Source organism: Seriola dumerili, unplaced genomic scaffold (genome assembly GCF_002260705.1).
Source record: "Seriola dumerili isolate Sdu_G_001 unplaced genomic scaffold, Sdu_1.0 BDQW01000153.1, whole genome shotgun sequence".
NCBI classification, from domain to species: domain Eukaryota; kingdom Metazoa; phylum Chordata; class Actinopteri; order Carangiformes; family Carangidae; genus Seriola; species Seriola dumerili.
Genome location: NW_019174408.1, coordinates 1,125,779 through 1,142,231, shown reverse-complemented (window position 1 = coordinate 1,142,231; position 16,453 = coordinate 1,125,779). Strand labels below are relative to the sequence as shown.

The 16,453-nt window shown below is 43.7% G+C and overlaps 1 protein-coding gene across 2 annotated transcripts in view; it reads right to left on the bottom strand.

The window, feature by feature from the left end:
* Nucleotides 1-3,324: 3,324 nt before the first annotated feature.
* Nucleotides 3,325-16,453, bottom strand: part of ulk2 (unc-51 like autophagy activating kinase 2) — a 36,616-nt gene continuing 23,487 nt past the window's right edge. Inside the window, exons 15-27 of one of the 2 annotated variants that reach the window (XM_022751345.1) lie at nt 12,037-12,186; nt 9,922-10,067; nt 9,733-9,825; nt 7,679-7,953; nt 7,103-7,281; nt 6,323-6,432; nt 6,096-6,233; nt 5,624-5,865; nt 5,363-5,541; nt 5,150-5,268; nt 4,823-4,980; nt 4,527-4,662; nt 3,325-4,263 (exon numbers count right to left, since the gene is read on the bottom strand). In XM_022751345.1, the coding sequence (XP_022607066.1) occupies nt 4,199-4,263; nt 4,527-4,662; nt 4,823-4,980; nt 5,150-5,268; nt 5,363-5,541; nt 5,624-5,865; nt 6,096-6,233; nt 6,323-6,432; nt 7,103-7,281; nt 7,679-7,953; nt 9,733-9,825; nt 9,922-10,067; nt 12,037-12,186 (1,990 nt within the window). In that variant the 3' untranslated portion in view covers nt 3,325-4,198. The remainder of the gene's footprint in view (nt 4,264-4,526; nt 4,663-4,822; nt 4,981-5,149; nt 5,269-5,362; nt 5,542-5,623; nt 5,866-6,095; nt 6,234-6,322; nt 6,433-7,102; nt 7,282-7,678; nt 7,954-9,732; nt 9,826-9,921; nt 10,068-12,036; nt 12,187-16,453) is intronic. The other variant, XM_022751346.1, reaches the window with a different exon arrangement.

The window sequence follows — 16,453 nt, the reverse complement described above, 5'->3', positions numbered from 1 at the left end:
TGACATATAACTGATGAAGCAGTTCCTCTTCACGCCACTTTGAGAACCTGAAATTTACCCAGAAGGCTTTGTTATTTTGGCAGCATCTGCAGACTCCTGCAGGCTCTGAGGAAAAATGCAAACACACTTTCTGTAAGAAGCCTGACGTTCTCTGGAGAGATTGATTCATAATGTTGAAGTAAATAAGAACTTTTATTTATCTATGAATCCCTTATCCCTCGTCCTGCCGTCCTGTCGACCGTGAAACTTTTGTCCTCCAGGGTCAAAACTGACCCGATCTGTTTGACTGTTTATAAAACATGTATGAAATTATTACCAATAATAAATCTTTTCAGTCAACTTCATTCCAAATCATTATCGCGACCAATAGACCTCGTTTATTTAAACATTCCCCACGTTTTTGAGGTATATTTGAAAAAAAATAAAAAAAAAAGTTTGGAATTAATTTGACCGTAGGTTCAATCAGAGGAACACGTGCTACAAGCCTGAATAAAACACCCAAAAGTCAATGAAAATAGTGATCATTAATTACATTTGCAAACAGTGGAGTAAAGAACCATCCATGTTGTTACATGAAGGAAAAAACAGATTTCTGGTATAAAAACCTTTGAGAAGGTCGACGGGCGGTTCTGCACAGAATTTTTGGAAACTTATATTTTGTTTATTTTTCTCTGATAAATATCAGATTTCCTATGAGCATGTTTATGAGCACAACAACACTACAGCTTAACATTCAACAAACAGGTGAACAATTAGTAATAATTAAATAATAATTGCTATGTTTATTATCATATACCATAACTTTTAAATAAAATAACCACGCTGCAGGACATCTTCAAGTTTCCTCTTTTTAATAACAAAGACTGGATTTGAGTTCCAGAAAGAACAGAGAGACAAGTTTAACGTTAACATTTCTCTTTGAAAAAAACGGTGCTTGGAAAGTTGCATTTTCAGGGTCGTGACTGACGGTGGGGTTTTTATTTATTTTTTCAAAATGCATTCAGGTCAAGCTGGAGAGGCGGGAAACAACAGGGTACATACATTCAAGATTCTAGAGGTTCTACAGGGGAATATACAGACTCCATGTTCCACCCATGCTTCATCTAAAAACAGTCCATCTTCAGTTACAGAGCAAAGATTCAAGCGGGTTTCTATCAGCCCCCCCCCCTTCACTCTGTGAGCAGTGAAAGGCTTCATGTGGATGAGGGAAACTGAAACCCAGATATGTGTAGAAAAAAGAACAGTACATCCGAGGAACAGGCTCCCAGAATCCACTGGGAGCCTGTGAACGCATTTACACGCCTTTATACACGGAGAAAAGAACGTATTCACACCTGTACACAGGAGCAGGCCTATGTCCGGTTCACGAGAAGAAGGCACCTGCTTTTCCATCATTAACTGTATTCTACTGGCCTTAATGCACACCTGGCAAGTGCACCTGTGTGTATACATATATATACATATATATACACTCATACATACATACAGTACATACAGTGCTGGGAGGACAGCAGACAGACTGAGTGGATGCTGGGCAGTGCAGATTGTGACGAGTCAAAGTTTCACCAAACTTAGGGAAATGAGCAGGAGCCGGTTCCACAAAACACCTGGAGAGTTTCCTTAAAGTCCGAGTTAAGGTTTTCTTGAAATTAAAAACAGTTTACAAAAAGGTTATGGTGATAAATGAGGAGAATGAACACATCCTAAGAAGAGAGGAAGAACCCCTTAACAATGAGGAAGTGGTTCTACATTACACATTTGATTGGCAGTCAGGTTGCTCTACATTTTAATGTCAGGTGTAGTCGAGGACGAGATGGCGGCCTCCCAAAACTGATGACAGGTGTCACAAGTGCTAATGTCAGCAAACAAACGGTCTCCATGGAAACAGTAGGTCTCTTTCACTTAACTTTCTTCCTCAACTGAGGACACCTTTTAAAAGATTCTGTGCAACACCCTTAAGTAACTGCCTCAGCTGAGGAGAAATTAAACCTTAAGTGTCAGGCTTAAGTGGAAAACTTAAGGTGTTTTGTGTGACCGGCTCCAGACAGTCTGAGGACGTCACGCTGATTTCAGAACAGTTGGTGAGATCCACTGAACAGACGTGTGTGTGTCGATCTCGACGATGAACAGTCCTGGTAGAAAGAGTTCAGAGCTGCCACGAGAGTCTTTGATTCTTTGGCACGGCTCCGTGCCACGGCCGCTTCCTGATCAAAGCCTTGGCAGACGAGAGGAAATCGTATCAAATTCATCTATGTACATATAAAGATTTGTGCTCGTTGACCGACCGAAACTCAAACCGTGATCTCACACACACACACACACACACACACACACACACACACACACACACACACACACACACACACACACACACACACACACACACACACACACCTCCCAGAAAACAGGAGAAAGGAATCATCACATACAAATATATACAAGTCTGCAAACATCACGTTCTGTTAAAAAAAATCAGCTGCAGAGAAACTGACAAACATAAAAAGCTGTAGTATTTTTTTTAGTAAAATGAAACTTATCATCCAGGTAACTTGTCATCAGGGGTTCAGAGTGAACACCTGCCCAGGTGACGGGACCAGGGCCTGCGACTCCTCGTCATCAGCAACATGATCAACACGTCACCGTTGGATTCCCACACAACACAGTAACCAGGGAAACGGCGTCTTCAACCTCCTCGAGCGACTGCGCTGCGTTCAACGTGCAAAACGTTTGCCTGATGTTTGAGAACGATCCGGAGGAAAGTGAAGCTGTAAATTTAAACTGTTTTTCACACGTTGGACGCAACTGGAATTAAAGGGACATTCCACCAATTTACTGTCTCACTTCTACGGTTTAAATAAAGATTTGTCAAATTCGAAGCAGCAGAAGCAGAAACAGTAAAGTTTTAATCTTTAATACGGGTTAAGCACCAAAAACATTAAAATCCTACATTTCCCATAATGCCACTCGCCTGCCCGTCAGATTCCACAACACAAGCTGAAACAACCCTGATGACATCATCACTGCGGTAACGACCCTGATGACATCACCTGGGTTAAGGAAGCAGAGGGAGAGTCAGCTCCATGTTTACTGGGTTTTTAGGGGAATTCAGAGATATATTATATTGTATTATATTATATTATATTATATTATTAATATATTAAAACTCTTGATGTTATTAATGTTAAAAACAATAAAACTGTCAAACTATATAATGAACTCTAATGAACTTAAAGAGGAATAATCTGATAACTACATAAATATTTTTTGTCTCAATTTTATTTTGAGACAAAAAAAATATTATTTATTATTTCAATTTGCCTTTTATTTTGTTTTTTTCCATTACATCTTATTTCCATTATATTTATTTTTATATTTTTTTTATTTTACTTTTATTACTCTTGTTTTCTAATAAAAAAGGGAATTAAACAGGTGAAATCAGTGGACTGTCCCTTTAACTGCAGAGATACCTGACTGCACTGTTTCCGCTGGTTGCTGTGCCTTATGGGAAATGTACGCAGTGGACTTGTTGATCATGAACACGGAGCAGGTGAGTGCTGAAGGTGAAACCCCGCCCCCCCAGGCTCTCATCTCCTCCTGGCTGTAAAGTGCTTCAGCTGACGACATGAGAAAATGAACAGGAAGTGTTCAGGTCGGTTTGCTCAGAGGTTCTGTAACAGGACTCTGTCTGTGAGCTCGGTCCGTTTCCCTCCGCTCCAATACTTCAGGTTTTCAAGATCGGCAGGAGACTCCAACATCCACGTTCCTCTCAACCAATAAATAAGAACAACAACAACTTCAACAGAGTAAATAACCGCCGACATCACGTGATGACGAGCAGGATTTTAAAAGATGAAACAGCTCGAGTCTCTTGAAGCTCAGTCCGCTCCTCTCTCCTCCTCCTCCGGTAAAAAAACAAATGATCCTAAAACCATGGATGGACAATAGTTTATGTATATCGTGTAGAAAAAAAAGTGGTGTCCACATCCGGGTTCAGCCTTCAGTTTCTGATCCGTGGTCGTCTTTGGTTGAGTTTGTGCGTCAGTCACAGTCACGGCCGCGACCGACGATAAATACACATGAAACCTGTCGAACGAAAAAGTGCTTGAACTGCTACAGGAGGGAACAGCGGCTCTGTGAGGGCGGGAGTCGACAGTCTCAGGTCGTGGTCCCCGTGTGTGTGTGTGTGTGTGTGTGTCTGCTACTCGTACAGTGTGACAGTGCAGTAGCAGAGGGCGGAGATCCTGCGGTCCACGCTCGCCTTGTCTGAAAACACAAAACAACATGAGATGAGTGGAAGGAAAAGAGGCGGGAGTTCACACCTCCTCAGAGATCACACTCAGTGTTTCTCAACCTTTTCACACCGACACCTAACTTTTTTTTTTTGTTTTTTTTGGGGGGGTGCTCACGATGGGAAATGTTGGTTCTGTGTAATCAATGTAATAAAGAGTCTGAACCTGCTCTGTGTGGAAAGTGACAGAGAAAACTTATACATAATGTGTGTGTGTGTGTGTGTAGTCAGTTCTCACATTTGACCACGTTCTCGATGTCCGTGGGGTCCTGCAGGATCTTGGACAGACCGTCCAGCAGCATGGCGGCTTTACTGTAGCGGTAGGCGATGTCCTCCGTCTGTTTGAACATCTCATCCAGAGCTGCTGACTGAACCTGACACACACACACACACACACACACACACACACACACACACACCACATTAGGACACCAGTGTAGATTACAGCGATAAGAATCGACATCAGACTAAATTCCTTTCATCTCTTTTGAGTTATGAAGACTGTGTGTGTGTGTGTGTGTGTGTCACTCTCACCATCTCCACAGCATGGTTGTAGATGAGCTTCTCGGCGGTGACGCTGTTGATCTCGTCCACAAACCGCTGCTTGTCAGAGAAGAAGTGGTTGAGTTTGTCGGTGAGTCGTCGGCAGAGAGAGATGCAGCTTTTGTAACGTTCGTTCAGATTCTTCACCACTGAGAGGAGGAGGAGGAAGAGGAGGAGGAGGAAGAGGAGGAGGAGAGACGTTAGGATTTCTCTCTGGAGTAAACTCAGTTACTAACTGGATTTACCTCTCTGTGAAGTATGTACACCGTTCCCAGTTTAAAGCTCTGGTCCCAGTCTGAGGACAGGGAGATGACTCACCCTGTTTGACAGCAGTGGAAGGATTGAGTTTGGCTGATTTGATCTGAGCCTTGGCGAGATGGAGGGAGGAGGCGAGGAGCTGCGCCGCCTTCATGTAGAGCACCAGCTGCTCCACCTGCCTGTAGGGGGCAGCACATGCACAGAGGATGAGACGCTCTGCAGCCGCAGCAGCACAGAACAACAGGCTCTGTTACACCATCAGTCACAGCTTACCCCCACTCTTTGCTGAGCTGGCTGATCTGGTCCACGACCACGCTGTCCTGGGGGGGGTAGAGGGAGGCCGCCGACACGCCCAGCTCCGCCCCCCCGGCTCGAACTGCCGCCATCTCCAGGACGCAGTCGGTGAAGGACAGCATCATCCGCAGGTGCATCAGGGTGTCTGTGTGCTCTCTCTGTGCCACAAGAAATCAAAGTTAGAAAACCTGATTCTCTGTTAAATAAAGAGACTAACACTCAACCCCGACCCCCCCTCACCTCCATGAGCGTCTCCTCAGGCAGCTCTGGGGCTTCGAAGGTGATGAACCCTTCCAAGCTCGGAGGGGAGGTGCCGTAGGGGACGTAGCGCAGACTGCTGGGCGCCCCCTCCGCCCCGGGGACAAGCTGCCCGCCCCCAAACCCTCCTGGGGGAGAGGAGCCCATGGCCATGCCCGGGGGGGAGCCGACGTAGTTGCGACCGCTGGTGGAGCACAGGGAGCCGGCCGAGCTGTTGGAGCCCACTGAGGGAGGGGGGGACACAACGTCTGTTATCAAACCTCTGATGTATCAGGTATTTATTTATACAAGGAAATATTTCTGTATATATATGTTATGTATAAGGACATATTTTCAAATTTTATATTTATCTTTATTTTTATAATCTACTTCATATTCTTTTTTTCAAAATAAAACACAACCCAGTTTTCAAAATAAAACGGGGCCAGGCTGTGCTCAGGTGAGGCGTCCTCACCAGAGGTGGTGCGTGGTCGGGTGCACAGGTGGCTGCAGGTGGGAGGAGTGCTGCTGTTGGGCGGTGAACCCACGGTGAAAAGGACAGTACGGGGACTCGCTGAGCCGCCCTGAGCCAGCCCGCTGGGACCTGCAGGGGCTTTTGGGAAAATTAAAGTCAGTCATTATCCGTTGTTGACGTTTAAATGGAGTTTCGTGTCCAGTGTTTGTGCAGCAGCGACCACGTACCTGTGTCCATGGGTCGCTCCGTGTTCAGGCTCTCTGTGCTGCCCTGATAGGCCTGTCCGCCCAGAGTGATTCTGATTGGCTGCTCAGACAGTCGACCTGTGCTCACAGACCTGCAGAGAAACCAGAGGTCACGCACGTCACACGGTGCAGAGGAACAACAGAGGGGGGAGGGGTCAAAGTAACACAGAGGGACGTAGCATCTCACTTCCTGAATTACATCATTCTTTCAGTGGCTAAAGTCTCGGTGCAGAGCTGATGACCTTTCCTCTACAAACTCTGCCAGGTCAACACACACATGACCTCACTGAGATGTCAAAGGTCAAAACAGCAAAACCTGGAGGGAAACATTTGTTTTCATTTCACAGTTTCATGTTTGATTCATGATTTATTTGTTTATTTATTATTGTTAATAATAATAATAAAATGTTATTATTATTATTGTTAATAATAATAACATTTTTATTATTAATATTATAATAATAATAATAACAACAACAACAAAATAATAACAATACATTTATTTATTTATGCAGAAAAATGGATCTTAAACTAAATGTGTGAAACTAAAACTCTTCATTTAAACCCAGAAAAATAAATAAAGAAGTTTCACAAGTTTAACAATAGATTTAATTCAGGTTCCTATGGCAACATAAATATGTAAATAACTGAACAGCATCATGTATTGTGTTGAAGATGGACATTAATGACTGGGGCAGAACTTATGGACACTAATGGACGTTGAGTAAAAGCAGAAGCTGAGACGGAGAATGTGAGTCTTACCTGCCGAAGGTGCGGCTGGCCTCGGGGGCCGCCGGCCGCCCGGTGAGGTACGGGCTGCAGTGATGGGCGCAGATATCCCGAACATCTGCCAGCATCTTGGCGGGCACGGGACTGTCGGCCAACGCCATCAGGTTACAGGACGCCTGCGTTTTGGGAATCTTAAACGGAGCCGAGATGATCTGAGTGGAGAAAAAAACTTTTCATAAATAAACTTTTTGATCAGATGGTCGGACGAATCAGAAACTGACTGCCAATCAAATCTTAAAGAAAAAATCAATTCCTCATCATTGATCGTGTCCATCAGCTTCAAACTCTTGGGACGTTCATCCTCTTCAACATGAACTCAGACGTGTCGACAGGACACAGTTTCCTTAGTTTGGTCTCTAAGGTCTGAACTGACTTTAGGTGATTCCTTAAGTTTCAGACTGAGATCAGGAGAAAACCTTAAATACTTAAGTGAACATTTTAAGGAAACCTTAACTCAGACTAAGGGCAAACTTATGGTGTTTTGTGCAACTGCCCCAAACATTATATTTGCTGTGTTGTCGACCGTCGGGAAACTTAATAAAAACTCACCTTGGTGGGAGAACCGATGATGGTGGGGAGGGGGGACTTCTGCAGCCAGTCAGACGTCCGGGGGGAGGAGCCCAGCAGCTTGGTGGGGGAGGAGCCGAGGTTGGCCGGGCGGCCGAGCTGAGGGGAGTGACTGCAGGAGGAGGAGGAGGAGGACGAAGGCTGGACGGGGTCCGACAGCTGCTTGTGGAGCTTCTGCCTGGTCTGGTAGACCTCAGTCAGGGTGGGGGCGCTCTGGAGCCGAGCCCCCAGGAGCTGAGAGGACGGGACGGGGGAACCTGAGGGACGAGAGAGAGAGAGGGTCCAGGTCAGTCCAGGTTCAAGGTAACCAATTAACACCTGGGGAGTTAATTAGCAGGTCGATTATGGACATTTGTAAATGTTGTGATGCTGCTGTCTGTTTGAGCTGAGTCAGAAGAAGACCCCTGGTCCTCAAATCTGTTTGTTGTGAGACACAGAGCTGTGGTCTGTCTGTCACTTCCTTCTTTTTAAAAAAACTGGTCACCATGACAACAGACAACAGACATCCTGACACAAACAATGCAGAAGTTGTGAGATGTCGGCAGCAGCGTCAGAGACTTTTAAAAGGGATGTCGAGTCATCGTGACTCAGTCAGTAATTGGGTGATGACGCTGGAGGAGAAGATCAAAACAACAGCTCCTCACTGCAGCTCATGCTAACATGCTAACTTTAATGTAAATGTTAATGCTGAATATTTATGTAGCGACTTCAGGAAACTATCTTCAAGTGGCTGAGAGGCTGAGGCCAGTTTGATTTCTCTTACACTTATTGACAAAAAGATCAATTGATTATAATGTTCAGAAAATAAATGAAAATATCCACAGCGATCAATAACTGTCTCCACCTCCAACACAGGTGCTTATATGAATGGCATAGGTTTGGTCTCAAACCCCCCCCCCCCAAGACAGTTTATTAACATATAAGTTCTGAATTTACATTCTTTTTAAAATTATAATGAAACTAACAGTCACAGATCAAAGACTAAAACTTTAAATGATACTGTGTTCTAATAACTTCCATGTTAACACCAGAACAGGTGGACTGTGTCACTGTGGTTATGTTAAATGTAAATTAGTCATTTACAATTAATCCATAATAACATATATTTAATCACACCATCATTTTAAAACCTGTTTCCTCATCAGCTGCTCAACTCTCTACACAACCATTCATTCATGGAGACGTTTTCATGGGATTTCTCAACAGAAATTAAACTCATACTTTGATATATCCGCCATGTTATGTTTACTCCAGCTAGCAGCCTGACAGCTAACAACCTGACAGCTAGCAACCTGACTGCTAGCAACCTGACAGCTAGCAACCTGACTGCTAGCAACCTGACTGCTAGCAACCTGACAGCTAGCAACCTGACTGCTAGCAACCTGACAGCTAGCAACCTGACTGCTAGCAACCTGACTGCTAGCAGCCTGACAGCTAGCAACCTGACAGCTAGCAACCTGACTGCTAGCAACCTGACTGCTAGCAGCCTGACAGCTAACAACCTGACAGCTAGCAACCTGACAGCTAACAACCTGACAGCTAGCAATCTGACAGCTAGCAACCTGACTGCTAGCAACCTGACAGCTAGCAACCTGACAGCTAGCAACCTGACAGCTAGCCTACAGAAGACAGAAGCCAGGGTTAGCTTACTAGTTAACGCTAGCTAACACGGTTAAATAACATCAGTTGAGATTTTTCTGGTGACGTCAGGTTCCACTGTGATATTTTTCTCACATGACGTAAGCCTTCAGATAGCCCCCGCCCTTCCAGCCAATCAAATGCTAGCTCGTCTAAATCGGTTGTCTTGGAGACGTAGCCTCTTTACAAATCTACGTCCTTGGTTTAAATCAACCACTAGCATCGATGTGACCCAGCGCTCCAGAATCACTGTGATCGCACTAAAATAAATGACATTAATAACTAATATATCAAACACAAATGAATCACAAATAAAACACTCATGGCTCCTTCAGGTGATACTGTAAGTATTTATATATGTGTATGTTAACCCAGTGACCAGGTGAGGTGAGTTTCACCTGTGCACCGACCTCCTGAGGAGCTCCGGCTGCGCGGCTCGTGGCTCTGCAGGTGACAGCAGCAGTGACCCAGCTGCTCCGGGATGGTTCCCACTGGAAACACAGTTATTTTAAATCGTTAGTGTCACGTCTGAAGGTTGTTATTAAAAAGTCCGATGTGCTCGGAGACACGTCTGGACGCGTCCTCACCGAGGGGGGAGGGGGAGTAGGGCCGGGAGCTGCCGGTGGAGAGGCGGCGGCCCACCGTCTGAGGGACATCTGCGGAGCTGGGGGACCCGGAGCCCACTTTGGGAAACCCCATGGGACTAGTGTTGGAGCGCCTCACTGTGCCAGACCTACAAAACACAAACACAAACGTATTCAACAGATTTCTGACTTTAAACTGAGGCTTCAGAGAAAAAAGTCCAAATTCAGACTCATTTTCTTTTTTTCTTTTTTTTTTTTTACTTAACTCTATAAAGAAGTTTGCTGTTTACTTTTTGAGGATTACGGCCATATGTGAAAATGTATTTATTTTCTTAAATTCTGACTTTAAACTCAGAGTTCAGAGAAAAAAGGGTTCTAACTTATTATTTTTATTTTATGCTTAACGCTATAAAGTGGTTTACCGTTTATTTTAATAAAAAGCCTGAAAAAATTACTTTAATTACTTTTAACTCAGAATTTAGAGAATTAATGAAAATAAAAGTCTCCTCTCTCTCTCTGCTTCTTCTCAGACAGTTTCACCTGGTGGTAAATACGTGTTTGCTGCTGCTGGGACGAACCTGTTCCTGCTGCACTGTAACGACCGCAGCACAGATCTGCGTCGCACAGAAGAGAAGCATGTGTGGGAGCGTTCGCTGAGCAAAGTGCTCATTTGCACATCTCAGATCTATCGCACTAAATATTTAGTGCAACCGCAGCCAGAGGAAGTGTTTTATAGAGACCTCGTGTAATTACTGAGATACAGTCATAAAAGAATACAGATCCATTAAAAACAGCCTGTGGAGGTTTCCTGTGAACAAACTAAATTTATGTTTCTATTCAGTGTTTCTCTGAGTGTGTCAAATGCATTTCCTGCTTCATAAAACACCTTTAAATTGTCCTTTAAAGATAAAAATGTAAAATTTACATTACAATATATTGAAACATAAAAAGGAAACTACAAAATACAACATTCTTATGAACTGCATAACAGATATAAAGTTCCATGCAAAACATATTGGCATCAGGTCATACTTGTTGTTGTTAATTATCGGAGTCTTTTATGTCACATATTGATTTAGATATCTGTTAATTTCACAGGAGGGTGTGTGTGGTACAGACCTGAGCGACACCTGTCTATGAGATATTTCTTATTTTTACTTTCATGTAAATCCTCAGTCTCTCACCTGTTTGAATGTGAATGAGTCTGTGAGCCGAGATGTTCTGTTCTGTTCTTTTTATTATTGTAATTCTCTTGTTGTTAATGTGTGTTGCTTCCATGAAATCACAATAATTAACATATTAAAATAATAATAATATATAGTGAAAACCTTCCTCTGTGGAGTTTCTCAAAATGTAAAGGAACATCTCCCGTCACCTGTGGCAGGTAAACTGTGCTGGATATGTTAAATTCAGAAATTAGATATTGCAGGTGAGCAAAGGACAAATCCTGTAACTCCAAATATTAGGTAATATCAAGAGGCCAACATAAACAAATCTACTTCCTGCTTCTGGTTTACAGCTGTATCTTAACATCTGCTTACAGGCTGTTATTAGTAAAATGGAGCTAATTTAAAATCCATATATTCCTTTAACGTTTCTACCTGCCACATTCTGCTCCATGCAGTGATGAAAACAATAAAGACACATTAAGAAGAACCTGTTAAAGGTCAAAGGGACAGGATCCAGAGAGGTCAACTGAACCAGCTGCTGCTGCACAAACATCAAACTCATCCTAATCTTTATTTAACAGCAAATTAAACAACAAGTGAAACTGCCAGAGCAGCACAACCCCCAACAGAAGTTAGCACCACACATTAACTATATAAAGCAGCTGATTAAATCTACAGTACCTCATGTGTTCTCCGGCTCCGACAACAAACTAATCTTCCTGTGAAACGAGGTGCCCCCCTCCCTCCCTCCTCTGAACCCCCCCGCAGCAGGTCGGAGGCCACAGACTCAGCTGATGTAACTTCAGTGAAACTTTACAGCTGATGAAACCATTAAATATTAGTCATGAGTCGATACAGACAGACAGGTTCCCGCTCCAGGTGTTTCATGACTAATCACATGCAGGTGTTACCGTCCGTCACCCGGGGGCCCAGCAGAGGCGGCTCTTACCTGGGGGAGCTGTAGAGCGTGGTGGTCGGGCTGCTGGAGAGGTTCTGCTTGATGCGCTGGTAGTTGCGGACCTGGGTGGGGACGGGGATCGGGGTGGTCTCGGCCCGTGGGGACACCATGGGCGTCTGTCCCGGGGTGGGCTGCGGCTGCCTGGAGGGGGCGAGCGAGGAGAGGAGAGCGGTTAGAGGCGGCTGCTGCCTCCATACCTGCAGCACATCTTTAATCTAAACCTCTTTAAACAGCTGCTGCTGGTGTGAGACGTTCTCCACAGAACCGTTCTGATGTTCTGACTCTCAGTTCTTTGTTTACCTCAGAGCGCAGGCGAGTTCAGGAACTAAGTTTAGCCCTGCACATCATGAGGGGAGGAGAAAAAAAAAAGGGGGGCTGAGCTTCCATGTAAACACAAAGTCAGGACCAATCAGCTTCAAGCTCACCCTCCTGGGGGCGGGGCTAGAGGCAGGGCCGGCCAATGGCACGTGCATTGCTGTGCTCTGTGTGACACAGCACGGGAAGTGCAGAAAGGCAGAAGCTCATTTACATTCTTTTGTTATTCCAGAGACAAAATGTTCTGGAACAGAAAGTCATGACCGAGTCACCCACAGAGGGGCCCCCGCTTACATATAGAAACCAGGAGGGGGAGGGGGGCCGGAGGAAGTGGCCGTTAGAGAGCAGCACCAGTTGGAAACCAGTGTTATGTAATGATGTGAAGCCTGTGAGAGTCCACAGGGAGAGAGGACGACGACACGTGAGGCAGAGACGAGTCCAGACAAAGAACCAGACAGCAGGTCTTTGTGGGACTGAGATATAAACCTGATCATGAGCCCCCCCCCCCCCCGATCCAGAAGACATCTGATACAGTGAGGTTAAAGTGAAGCTGTATTGATCCGAGCCGAGGCCGGACTCAGAGAGGAACGTTAACGTCCTCGTTAAAGAGAGAATTTGTAGGTCAGTGAACAACTGCTGTTTGAAAAGAGGCGAGAGTGAAACGAGGAGAAGTCGTCTCTCCACTGACCTGCTTTCATCACGCAGCCCGAGAGAGGGGGAGGGGGCCGAACATCAACTCTCACTTCATCCGTCTCTTCTCCTCTTTCTTTATCATAATAATCTCTCTGCAGACACCCTGCTCCTCCTCTCCTCCATCTTCCTATCTATTTAATAATAATAAACTGTAAACTGTCACCTATACACTCCTTTAACAGCTTGTATAAATCTATATTTTTCTATTTATTCTTTTCTACAATATTTCTTCACATTTTATTGTAACTATTTTATTTTATTGTTAAATGTTTCTATTTCTTTTCTTCTTCTTATGTCTGTTGATATGAACCAAAACACCAAAGCAAATCCCTCGTATGCTGGAAACCTACATGGCAATAAACCAGATTGATACCAGGTCTGCAGCTCAAAGTGTTCTACAAAAATTATCAAATAGTAGCACAATGAAAATAGACAATAGAAAGACAGTAAATGATAAAATATGTAAATGAAAAACAGAATCTATAAGATAAAATATGAGAGAATTCATTAAAAGCCAAGTTAAATAATCTTTAAAACTGTTCTCTGAGCATCTTCCAGCTCTGCAGGGTTTTCATGCTTTTGGATCATAGTTAAAAAAAGCTGCACTCTATGTTCTTGTGTGTAAAATTGTGTGTGTTTAAAAGTCTGTTGTTTTATAATCCTTCACCAGCTCTCGAATCTTCTACTGCCAGGACCTTAAAAGGACCTTAAAATCTATTCTGAAAGACACTGGGAGCCAGTGGAGTGAAGCTACGACACTCGGAGGATAAACAAAGCTGCGATTCAGCAGCTCTGTCAGAGTCTGGCTCCTGTTACTGAACTGTGAGAAAAATCCAGTAATTAAGAAAGAAAATAAGTTCCTCCAGTGTCAATGGTTAACTGATGTATGTGTGGGGGGGGGGGGGAACAGTTAGTGAGAGGAACATGAGAGAGAACAGCAACAAAGAGGAAAAAAAAGAAGAAGTATAACGAAAGAGGGAAGAGAGAGGAGGGAGCGGAGTTTGGCTCGAGGCTGTTTACACAGGAAAACAGGGAGAGAAGAAGAAATGTGAAGCGTCTGGCTGCAGGTCACCAACAAAGGAAGAGAGAGAGGGAACAAAGAGTGACACACACCTTTTAACAGTTAAATTCTACTCCAGCTCTAAGGATATGTTAATGATTAATTTAGAAACAAACAGGGATTTCATACAGCTGGAATTAAACAGCAGGAAAAGAACTGGTGACACGAGCTGAAGCTGTGTCGTCGTGATGAAACTGACTGTAATAACAGGATCTAAAGGAGGCAACTGGAGATATTTAACATGTTTCTCACCGTCAACAAATCACATGAAAAAAACCAAAACCATGAACCGTTTCCTAATAACAAGTGACTGTGTTTGTGTCACAGCCTGAGGAATCTGCACAGGGATGAGTCACATCAGCGTGAACACACACATCAGCATGAACACACACATCAGCATGAACACACACATCAGCGTGAACACACACTCTGAGGTTTATTCTGATCCAATCACAGAACATTAAAACAGGTGACTGGTTTTTGAGCCGTAGAAAATAATTTAAACTACAAATTAAGTTTCAAATGAAATTACTAATGATTCAGAATGAACTCTTAATTAACCATTTTCACAATTGCATGTTATTACAGGAGAAAGTGGAGGCTAGTATAAAGTCATGGCAGAAACCTCATGAAGGCTTTAATTATATTATGTCAATAAGTAATAAATGAGGTGAGAGGCCTCCTCAGCTCATGAGCAACACTTCCTCCTCCTCCTCCTGTTCGCCGTTTCATGTAACTACTGAGACTTTAATAAAGAAAAACTGTGTGTTTGTGGAGCGTTCAGTGTGTGAGGTCGGGCCTGAACGTACTGAGAACTGACTCTTGGTTTTAGTCTTTTCATGAGATTAGTTGCAGAAGCAAACGTAGAGCAGAATAAAGACAAACAACAAACAGACAGACAGCAGAGAGCTTTTAGATTTTACCTGAAGCCGAGTTTAAAACCAATTTAAGTAGAGAATCAATAAACAAAGTTTTACAGGGAAAGTGCAGAAAGGGAGAAATTAATCCCATATTTTATGAAAAATATGACTTTTTGGTTCGATCATGTATGTCAGCCTCTCAATCGCTACGCAAGAAGAAAGTCCGTTAATCCAAAGACCAAAGATGTCCACAAACACTTTTCTGATGTAACGCAATAAGACGTTTCGCTCGTAGGCCGAGGTCGAGTTCTTAGGGACAACGCTTCTGGAAAAAGACCCAGAATCAACATCTCCATGAGGACGGGGCAGAACATGAACATGGAGAGTGTGGAGGATAAACTGCTGTGGCTGCAGTACCTGAGAGCATGTCTTCATCTGTGAACACAGCTGAGACTCCAGAACAGTCACAGTTTGTTATTGCAGACGCGTTGTGGCGAGTGTGTGAGTCTATTCTTATCTCGCAGCCTCTGGTGGGTCAGCTGCTTTATTTAGCTCAGCTCCACCTTGTTGTTTGGCTCACAGTCTGATTCATAGCTCAGTCAATCAGGCAGATTTTGGAGGCGGTCAGAGACTGACAGTGTGAGTGTGTGATGTGTGGTGTGAAGCAGAGACGAGGCCGGTCACAGAAACAGCGACACAGGAAAACAATAGAAACGTCACTGACATAGAAACACATGAAGAAGACACTCATGAAGACGAAGCTGCGTGAACCACACTCAGTCTGTTTTCTATCCACTCGTCAACATCCAGTTCATTTTCAGTGCAGTGAGTCTAATTAGTGCAGCTGAATGACACACTATCTGCAGCTTTCAAACACTCAACAATTTATGACTAAAATAAACAATCAGAGCTGGAAACATCAGCTCAGTGAAATGGTAATTAACCAGTTCATATTCCTGAATGATTGGTTCAATGTCACAACCACAGATACTGCACGTAAAGAACAATAAAACCAGGCTGTCGGGAGGAAGAAGCTAGAACCAGAGCCGCCCAGCGCTGAGGAATGGATGAGAACAATAAACACAATCTACATTATGGAGAGGCGGCCATTTTCCCTCAAGGTCTGGACCAGGTGGACCGAGGACATGAAACCTATGAGGTCAGATTGTGGTTGATTTACCAGAATGAGTGAGTGAAGGCGTCATGTGACTCGTTTTGTTGCATCTACAGACTCTTTGTTCTTTCTTTTGTTGGATGAAACGTTTCCATGATCATTAGTAATTTTTCTACCCTTAAAGAAAAAAAAGAACTATATAAAATCCCTTGTTAAAAAACAAACAATAAAACCTCCATCATGTTATTTTCTTTGCTCATTTACTTGTGAAGCAGCCGTTTGGTGATTAATGACTCTGGAAACGAGGAGGAGAAGTTACACATTAAAAACACAAAGTTGTGGTTTTCCTGTGGACCTTTTTTTTTT